At 40.9% G+C, this 11,123-nt stretch overlaps 1 protein-coding gene across 1 annotated transcript in view; it reads right to left on the minus strand.

Annotated features, from left to right (window-relative positions):
• Positions 1 to 10,701, minus strand: part of LOC125242349 (progestin and adipoQ receptor family member 4) — a 91,036-nt gene extending 80,335 nt beyond the window's left edge. Inside the window, exon 1 of the mRNA XM_048151122.1 lies at positions 10,142 to 10,701. Within this exon, the coding sequence (XP_048007079.1) occupies positions 10,142 to 10,526 (385 nt within the window). The 5' untranslated portion in view covers positions 10,527 to 10,701. The remainder of the gene's footprint in view (positions 1 to 10,141) is intronic.
• Between the last annotated feature and the right edge of the window lie 422 nt (positions 10,702 to 11,123).

Raw genomic sequence — 11,123 nt, forward strand, 5'->3', positions numbered from 1 at the left:
ATTTGAGAATCTGAATAACAACACAGAATATATAATAGTACAAGTACAGAAGGCTCACTCCTTTGATGTTCACAAAACACCGCCATTCTAAATTCTTACCTACATTAACAAACGGACCGCACGCGTGCAGACGACATTGAATTCTATTGCGCCGCGCGAAGGTCGTCGCCACTGAATGGGCTGCGAACTCGCGGCCGCCGGCATGTACTTGTAGCGCGGCGAAAGGATCGCGGAGTGAGCCGCCCCTGATAACAATGAAATAATCTATGTCGGACCGTTTAGCTTTTTTGATTAAATGTTACCAATCTTGAGTATCACACTTTTTTTGGGCCACAATGGAAAAGGCCGTTTTTGGAAAATTTTGATTGGCTCTAGAATCTTTAAAAAGCAGAATATAAAAAAAATCAAAACGGTCCGACACAGATAAAAATAATAACAATCTGTGTTGAAAAAATCACTGCTCTATCTTCAAAAACCAGGGAGGAAATAGTCGAGAGCGTTTGTATGGAGAATTTACCTCATCCATGAATTGTCATGTCCCCCATTTCCCTGCCCCTTAAATATTTTTCTGCTATTCTATAATAATAATTGTTTTACATGGTTTATTGTCAGCACAGTTTTCTAGGACGAATGATCATCATATTCATCATCCTCCTTGCGTTATCCCGATTTGCTACGGCTCATAGGAGCCTAGGGTCCGCTTTGACAACTTATGCCAAGATTTGGCGTAGATTCTAGTTTTACAAAAGCGACTGCCATCTGACCTTCTAACTAGGGCTTATTGGGTCTGGTTTCCTCACGATGTTTTCCATCACCGCAAAAGCGACTAGCACCGAAAGTACCATACAGTTCCAAGAAATTCTCGGACGAATATCAAATCAATATCAAGGCAGGATAATGTTTTAAAACAGGATCGTGCCCCTGGTCACGGCGGGTGCTCGGGTACATATTTGCCGCAGATAACGGAAATTGTTTACCAAGCTTTCCCTCTTATTGCATTCTATTGTTATTGAAAATACCCGAAGGACCTTTTTACGTTTGACAGCCTTTAACTGTCTTGGTTTGCGAAATGTTTTCGGAGATAATATCTATTCGTTTATTGGTGTCGCTAATAAACGAATAGATATTATCTCCGAAAACATTACAATTAACACAACACAATTACAATTAACTGGAGTGAGCAGTAACCAAGGTAGAGCTGATGCTGAACCCTGGCTTTTCCCAGGGGAACGCGGGTTTGGAGTAACATAGGCAAGCGCTATTTTCTTCACCGGACTTGTCTTGGTGAGTACTTGTGTGAGCAGTAACCAAGGTAGAGCTGATGCTGAACCCTGGCTATTCCTAGGGGAACGCGGGTTTGGAGTAACATAGGCAAGCGCTGTTTTCGTCATCGGACTTGTCTTGATGAGTACTTGAGTGAGCAGTAACCAAGGTAGAGCTGATGCTGAACCCTGGCTATTCCTAAGGGAACTCGGGTTTCGTGCAACATAGGCAAACGCTGTTTTCGTCATCGGACTTGTCTTGATGAGTACTTGAGTGAGCAGTAACCAAGGTAGAGCTGATGCTGAACCCTGGCTTTTCCCAGGGGAACGCGGGTTTGGTGTAACATAGGCAAGCGCTGTTTTCGTCATCGGACTTGTTTTGATGAGTACTTGAGTGAGCAGTAACCAGGGTAGAGTTGATGCTGAACCCTGGCTATTCCTAGGGGAACTCGGGTTTCGTGCAACATAGGCAAACGCTGTTTTCGTCATCGGATTTGTCTTGATGAGTACTTGAGTGAGCAGTAACCAAAGTAGAGCTGATGCTGAACCCTGGCTATTCCTAGGGGAACTCGGGTTTCGTGCAACATAGGTAAACGCTGTTTTTGTCAGCGGACTTGTCTTGATGAGTACTGGTAAAGCTGATATTGAACTCTGGCTGTAACTAGGGGAACTTAGGTTTGGTGCAACATAGACAAACCCGGTTTCCGTTATAGGCCCTGCCTTTATGAGGACTTGGGTGCGCAGTACCCAAGCCACTGCTGTAGCTGAGACCTGGTGGTACCTAGGGGAACTCAGGTTCGGTGCAATATAAATAAACGCTGTTTTCTGTTCATAGTATGTTTCGTGTGAAATATCTTAGACTCGTCTTTATGACTGGTACTTAGTTGAGTTGAGTAGTACCATAGAATCTGTCAAACTATTTCTGTTGATTGTTGTGAATTCTATGAAGATCGTTTGAAACAGAAATACTTTTCTGGTGGCAATCAAGCATACAGCCCGTCTGATAGTAAATAGTTACCGCAGTCTATGGACGCTTGGAACTCCAGTATTCTCCCCTGTGTTACTATTAGTGAAATCGACTGTACTTAATTTTGATATTCAAATGGATATACATACGTATTTTTTTAGACATAAATAAAGTGTTTTATGTATGGCAAATTAATAAATTTGTTCTAACTACTTGATGTTAATATTCACTTCTGGTAGGATTTTTGTTCAGTTATGTTTTATGCCTAACTTGACATTGCATGAAATATTTCTATATTATAATGCACCGAAACCAGAGTTGCCCTAGATACCGCCAGGGCTCAGCTACAACGCTGTCTTGGCTATTGCGCACCCAAGTCCTCGTCAAGACAAGTCCGATGACGCAAACAGAGTTTGCCTATGTTACACCAAACCCGAGTTCCCCTAGGTACAGCCAGGTTTCAGCATCAGCTCTATCTTGGGTACAGCTCACCCAAATACTCATTAAGACAAGTCCAATGACGAAAACAGCGTTTGCCTGTGTTACACTAAACCCGATTTCCCCTAGGTGCAGCCAGGGTTCAGCATCAACTGGACTTCGGGTACTGCTCACTCGAGTACTCATCAAGACAAGTCCGATGACGAAAACAGCGTTTGCCTGTGTTACACTAAACCCGAGTTCCCATAGGTGCAGCCAGGGTTCAGCATCAGCTGGAATTTGGGTACTGCTCACTCGAGTACTCATCAAGACAAGTCCGATGACGAAAACAGCGTTTGCCTGTGTTACACTAAACCCGAGTTCCCCTAGATGCAGCCAGGGTTCAGCATCAGCTGGACTTCGGGTACTGCTCACTCGAGTACTCATCAAGACAAGTCCGCTGACGAAAACAGCGTTTGCCTGTGTTTCACTAAACCCGAGTTCCCCTAGGTGCAGCCAAGGTTCAGCATCAGCTGGAATTCGGGTACTGCTCACTCGAGTACTCATCAAGACAAGTCCGATGACGAAAACAGCGTTTGCCTGTGTTACACTAAACCCGAGTTCCCCTAGGTGCATCCAGGGTTCAGCATCAGCTGGACTTCGGGTACTGCTCACTAGAGTACTCATCAAGACAAGTCCGATGTCGAAACCAGCGTTTGCCTGTGTTACACTAAACCCGAGTTCCCCTAGGTGCAGCCAGGGTTCAGCATCAGCTGGACTTCGGGTACTGCTCACTCGAGTACTCATCAAGACAAGTCCGATGACGAAAACAGCGTTTGCCTGTATTACACTAAACCCGAGTTCCCCTAGGTGCAGCCAGGGTTCAGCATCAGCTAGACTTCGGGTACTCATCAAGACAAGTCCGACAAAAAAAACCGGCCAAGAGCGTGTCGGGCCACGCTCAGTGTAGGGTTCCGAAGTTTTCCATATGTTTCTCAAAAACTACTGAACCTATCAAGTTCAAAACAATTTTCCTAGAAAGTCTTTACAAAGTTCTACTTTTGTGATTTTTTTCATATTTTTTAAACTTGTGGTTCAAAAGTTAGGGGGGGCGTACTTTTTTCCTTTAGGAGCGATTATTTCCGAAAATATTAATATTATCAAAAAGCAATCTTAGTAAACCCTTTATTCATTCTTAAATACCTATCCAACAATATATCACACGTTGGGGTTGGAATGAAAAATATTATCAGCCCCCATTTTACATGTAGGGGGGGTACCCTAATAATTTTTTTTTCCATTTTTTATTTTTACACTCTGTTGGCGTGATTGATATACATATTGGGACCAAATTTCAGCTTTCTAGTGCTAACGGTTACTGAGATTATCCGCGGACGGGCGGACGGACGGACAGACAGACATGGCGAAACTATAAGGGTTCCTAGTTGACTACGGAACCCTAAAAAGCAGCGTTTGCCTGTGTTACACCTGAGCAAAGAAGGAGCCTATCATAACTATAAGTATTTGGTATTGAAAATTGAACCTTATTTTATCTACAGCCGTTTCCATCAAACAGAAACGCGCAAATATCACACACAGTGCCGCCGTAGGTAACGATCGTATGTTATTTCGTTGTAATGTGTGCTTTATGAGCGTGGTACAGGATTTAAACTCGCACGATATGCTATAAGGGAAAGCAAATAAAACCCAATATAAGGCTTACCCTTATGGCGTTAGGCTGAGCCGATGATAAGGGTTTTGAAAGGGTATTGGGCTATTTTAGGTAAGCGCTTTCGTTAGGGCTTTAAAAGCAAAATGAAAGGGTATCGCGTCAAAAGGGTATGGTAAGTTAAGCCTAACGAAATACCCATACAAAACCCCGTATAAGGGATAGCGGGCCGGTCCCTGGTTCCGTTTCACGCGTTTTGAGATTACAATGTTACTTAAGGTGCGTTCTGAATAAGTACAGTGGAAAAGTCAAAAATACAATTTTTTGTACGATTTCAAGTGTTTTATGGTAAAATCATGTTATAAAATTGTTTGAATTTAGTGTTTTTAGTCGGATACAATTCGATATGAAATTATTTTTACGTTCACATCACATGATTTGTTAAGACAATTTAGCACAGGGAGAAAATTGTCCCGTCTGGGACATGCCTTTACAAGAAATTATATTTAAAAAAGTAACTAATGACACGTTCGGATTTCAAATATTCTTTGCACTCTTGTGGATAAAATGCGATTTTGCTATCTGTTTTTAAAGAATAAAAAAGTCCTTTCTGAGCTAGTGAGGTGAAAATTATATTTTTCCAGTTATTCCAATACGAGCATGAATCTTAATTGGTAAATAATTAAAAAACACGAGTAGGTAGCATTCGATTTTGTCTAACAAAAAAAATGAATAGTAAACACCTTTAACCTGGTTTTACTATTTATTTAGCTAGAAAACACTATTTTAACTGATTAGTTAGAAAGCTTTTAAGTCATTAATGAAATGGCGTTGTTAATTTACCTTGTTATAAGTATACACATCATAATGAAGATTACTTTAAAATAAAAGTTGTACTTTAACAACGTGAGGCCATAAAACACATGACGGAGTGAGAATTAATGCATACCCCAAATATTACTAGCCACCACCCCATTATTACGCCCACTTAACTACTCAACCCGACGATATATCAACAGGTAAGCTGAAACAAAACAAAATAATTGCTACAAGAAACAGACGCGTGAGAAACATTCATAAATGACGAACTATGTGAAAAACGTGGGCCTGGACAGTTGCTCAAACAATGCAATCACATGTTGAATGCCCACCATTTCATTTGTTTCTTCTATCTCGGTTTGAATACAACTTTCTCTTTCAGATATTTGACGAGCGAAAATGAGGGAAGATAAGTAAAACCTGAAAAGTGAAGTCTGAAGTAGTAGACGTGTCGCCGTGATATAGGAGTAATGGCTGCAATTGCAATCTCGGTCGATTGCGGCTCGTTACTGCCAATCATCGGGTAATGCATGTAATCGAGACTGATCGGAGCGTGTTGGGTAAAGCCTGCAAACCAGTGATTTGATGCAATTTTATTGTTATGCGTTTACTAGAAAAATTTACTGTTATATCTCGTGTCATGCACTTGTTATGCAAGATTGCTCGTCGATATTATGTGCCTAATAATAAAATAAACACAATGGCCTGTTTAGAAATGGAAATAAATGGTAAAAATATTGTACAACACCTTGTATTACGATACATAAACAAGAATAATATTTAAGTTATCGTTGAAAAAGTGAATTGTATAAATTGTTATGAGAATGAATTGTATTTTATTCGTCACTTAGGTAATTGTAAAGTAAACAATGAGTAGAGTAAAAAATAAAAAATGTTTCCAAAGAAACTACATTAGTAGATATTATTTATTCGTTTATGTCTATGCCTTAAGGTAGGAAAGTAGGAATATATTAGCGTAACAGAATTGGGCCAGACGATCCGAACGGGTTCGCCTGTCGCACCCTTTTAACTTCTGCGCCGTTTGACCTGCTGAGCTATAAAAGTGGAATGGAACGACCCGATAGATAAAATAGCCATTCTACAGACTACTGTTTTATAGTATTAGTATCGAATGGTATCAGTTTATAAAATGTATAATTAAAATATAATCCTCAAATTATCTTGCAAGAAAGTACTTACACGTTATACATTTTTGTTATAAATTGACAGCAGCAGTAGCTACCTATTGGCCGAAACGTTGGAAAAAAGGTGAAATAATGTTAATTAATGGCGTTTGACCTGTAAGTGACGTTAAATATGTGTACAAAGCGCGAGAACTTAAAGTTTTATAGCAGTAGGTACCTTATAGTTATTTGTTTTACAAGGGGGCAATGTTGTTCTTTAACCGCACGTGTCAATGTTGATACCCGAACAAGCGAAAGAAACTATTACACACAAGCGTAGCGAGTGATTTGAAAAGTAGAATCTTGAGCGTTGCGAGGGTATCAAGGCACCATATCAACATGAGGAAAACTCTAACTATAAAACCAAATAAAACAGGCAGACAAAATAATAAATCAGGCAGAAAAGCATGATCGCATGATAAACGATATAATAACTTGAGGCCGTCCTTTTCGCACCGATGTGATAAAGTTTACCCAACTAGTGTGCTACGCCCGCAGGTCCATCAGTTAATACACACTTATGATTCGAAAAGGTCAATTCTATCAGCCTGCTTAGGACATCAAGTTAAAATTTGTGTAAAATTACTTTGGACTCTTGAGGATTAAATAAAATTTTCGTCATTCGTTTTTAGATGTGTCAAGAGAGCCTTTACCTTTAATTTTATTATCATACTAATGGCTTAAACCAATTGTCATTAAAACCCAAACAAACAAGGCGATGGTTAAAAAGTCGTAAAGATAATGCCCATACGGACATTAAGACGACGAATGTCGACAGCGGATGTTTATTCATGTCCGGAATTAGGAGACCATAAATCATAGGCCGAACCCACATTTGACCTATTTTCTGAACTCTTGAAACTCTCTGATCTCTGAAAACAGTCGTGATTTTTGGTTTGATGGCTACTCTTTATATCTGACGTTGGTTATAACTTTTCCTTACAGAGGAAGTGCATTAAACAACTTTTATATTTTAACTGTATTATATTCTTTGGAAGTAGTTTTTACTCTGCTAATATTGTTCTCTTAGGGACATGACAATCCATACTTACTTAATTTAATATTATAAAATTTATAAATGGGGAAGTGTGTGTGTCTGTTTGTTTGTCCGTCCTTCACGGCAAAACGAAGCGACGAATTGTCGTGATTTTTTAACCCTTAAATGCATATTGTTGCTATACTTGCCATTTAGCTACAATGCATATATTTTGAAATAAACTAGCCTAAAGATAAGCAAGACTTTTTTATTTATTTTTTAGAGTCAGAAAACTATTGTCTATCATTCATTTATTAATTTCTCGTTAAAAGAAAAAATCTTGCATTTAAGGGTTAAGTGGAGATAGTTCAAGGGATGAAAAGTGACATAGGCTATTTTTTGTCTCTTTCTAACGCGAGCGCAGCCGCGGGCAAAAGCTAGTAATGTATATTTGTATATACCTATGTATTTTTCGCAACCATTTCGTAAACAATAGTATATTCACTGACTTTTGAACTAAAGACGTGAATAGTTGAATTACTTGCAATGTAGGTAAATTGCAAAATAATTTGAAATACTGTTTATTGGCATCAGTTCGCAAGTTTTTGTAACTGTGCCCAATGAAAATATAATACTTTTTATTTCTCCATACAATCTAGAGTGACCCACCCTAATATACAATATTTGACGTTTATTAAACTCCGATTGGCCCGAAAGTCCCTGCTGCAAGGTATGTCTAAAAGTAATATCTTATCTCTAGTGTCAACTCTTAGTAACATTCATCTTCATTCATCCCATTGTCCCCATTTTAACATAATACATACATACATACATATAATCACGCCTGTATCCCATAAAGGGGTAGGCAGAGCACATGAACTACTAAGTTTCAGTGCCACTCTTGGCAAAAAGGGGTTGAAAGAAATCCAAATTGTGACATAATGTGTGTAGTTTGTAAAGTTAGGACATAAATTCCACGTAGAGCCGGCTACGAAGCTCGTAGCCGCTACGCCGCGCCGTAGCCGCCGCGCCGGGAGTCCCAAGCTCACCTATTTCCATTATTTATCTCCCGCGCATGCAGGCCTCTGCTCCACTCATCCACTGCCGTTCTTTTACCACACGTGTTATTTTATCTGGCAATTTCATGGAAATAAACAATGCGGAATGCTTGGTGTATTATCTGAGTTGTGTCACACTTTCCGTACAGAGACTACATAGTGACAAAATTAGCATTTTACATCCGCAATGTTTATTCGACATTCAATAAACATTTACATCAAAGAACAATTCGAACTGCAAATATAGAAACTAAGACTAAGCACTCTTCTAGGCTACTATTCTTAATTACATATCTACAAGTAATTTAGCTTTCAGTTTCTTTCCCATAGATTCGTCCCTAGATGGTAAAGTTTTGTAAATGGTAAAGATAACTGGCAGATTTAACCCTTTAGGGCCACTTGCACCAACGAAAATGGAGGGTTAACCCGATGGTTAACCCACCATTTTATATGGAATTTGACAGATGACAGCCCACTAACCCTGAGTTAAGTGGTTGGTGCAAGTGGGCCTTAGGAAAATATTAGGTATACAGTTTACGTTTCATCAGGGGCGGCTCACTCTGCGATTCTATCGCCGCGCTACAAGTACATGCTGGCGGCCGCGAGTTCGCGGCCTAATCAGGGGTGGCGCGCGTTCTCACGGAACGCACGTTCGCACTTTCTTTTGTTACATTACGTAGCGAGTTTTTTTCAAGGTTCATATGCGATGACCACGTGTGGAATGGCTAATAATGCTTAGTTAAATAGACATCATGAATAAAATAGGACAATCCTACACTGATCTTATTGATTAAGTCCAACGGAAAAGTTCAATAAGGCTTGTGATGCTGAAGGCTGTAACAAAAATATATAAATACTGTATATATACCTAAAAAGTAACCAAGACTTGAATATATAGTATAACTATTTATCTGAGAATTAATGCGTTTTAATCCATAGGCAACCCTATCCTTCGACGCTGCGCACGTGCGGCTCGTTTCTTTGTTAGAATTTTGTAGGCATTTAAAAAGGCGGCATTTGGTGAACATCAAAGCAGTGGGCCTTCTGTACTTGTACTATTATATATTCTGTGGTTTCATGTCAAAAAGTAAATTATCTATGTACTAACAGCAACACTCTTAACTAACCATTGGTAGACTTTATGCCCTTGTAATAAGGATTACAAATGTACAGCTAACAGTATTGCCGATGGTAGTCGTTTGTGCACAGTTAGTGTTCAATTCAAAACAGAAATAAAGAATGGCATTCGTATCACGATTTTTCACAATTGTCGATTGAGGCGCGAAAATCAACAACTACACTTTTAGCCGAGGGAGCGCGGCTTGATCTACCCGTGTTGGCGGAAATTATGGTTTACGACAGGGTAAGGGCAGGTTCAACGCCATTATATAACTTTACCAACGAATCTCATAACTCATCCATAAAACATCTTAGAACCGAAGTGACGAATTCAAAATGATGTATTTTACATAATGATGTGCAAGTTGCGGAAACTTTCCAAAAATATCTTAAATTTCTTGAAAAATTCACGAAACTTTCACGAAAAATAAAGCGAATTTAAATTTATGAAATGGAAAGCTTCCATCCATACAATTGTCCATACAAAGTTTGGAAAGTTTCCGAAGTTTTCCTATGTGAAAATTTCAGAATTTTGGAAACTTTCCGTCGACACATAAGTAATTTTACATGTAGTCATGCCCAATGACGACGCCGAACGCAGAGGTTATGATAGGTTTCTTTAAGGGTCTACAGATTAAGAGCAAAAAAATATAAATAAGAATGTACGTACCATGGGTAAGTATATTAATGGTCTCATTGTGAAAGTAGAAGAGGCTGCCGACGCAGCCGGCCCAGCCCTGCAGCGGGCGGTAGCCGGTCAGCACGTACGGGTTGAACTGCAGGTGCTGCGGCATGTCCCGCCAGTGCAGCAGCTCCACGCCGCCGCCCGCCGGCGCGCTCCTGGCGCCCTGGGCCCCCGGCGCGCCGTCCACGGCTCCATTCTTGCCGCCATCCGCCGCGCCGTCTCCCGCGTTCAGCTCCGAACGCTCCCGCCGCTCCTCATTATCACAGATACGCTCCAACGACTTTTTCCTCTTCTTAGGACCCTTCCCGTTCACTTCTTGAATTGACATATCGAACATTTTTGTACATGTATCAGGCGCAACGTCTCTCATAAACTAGCGCGTGGAGCGGTGCGGCGCGCGTAGGGATAGAATATCGAGATTCGTTTCCGCATGGCCGTTCGCCGGTTTGTACAAAGAGGTATCACAGCAGCGCTTAGTGCGGGTCGGGGCGCTCGGCCTCGCGCGGCGCTCGCGCGGACACCGCGCCCGGGACGCGGCTCCGCGGAGGCTGGTGCAGCGGACCGCGGGAGCGCGACTGGCCGGGCGCCGCCGCACACCCTCTCGTTGCGCGCTGCTGCCTCCCCCGCCCCGTGTTCCCCTTCGCTCACCCGCGCCCCCTAGATTTGCGCAATGCGCAAACCCGATCAGCTGATTCCCGCCAGAAGGTCGGCCTGCTCCTTTTCTGGCCATAGTCGAACTTTCACTTATCGTCAGCCCGAGGTTTACATTCTATGAAAGATTTATATAATCCCTAACTTAAGCTAATATTATCTCGCCTTGTCAGTAAGGAGGAAGCTACATAAAATACAATAATATATAGGTACTTACTTTAAGTAAAATGTTTCGAAGTTTTTACCCCTACACGATACAAAAAGGTACTTAACCTTACATAAACTGTTCCGATAGTAAGGTACTCTTTACTATACT

This window comes from Leguminivora glycinivorella, chromosome 2 (genome assembly GCF_023078275.1).
Source record: "Leguminivora glycinivorella isolate SPB_JAAS2020 chromosome 2, LegGlyc_1.1, whole genome shotgun sequence".
NCBI classification, from domain to species: domain Eukaryota; kingdom Metazoa; phylum Arthropoda; class Insecta; order Lepidoptera; family Tortricidae; genus Leguminivora; species Leguminivora glycinivorella.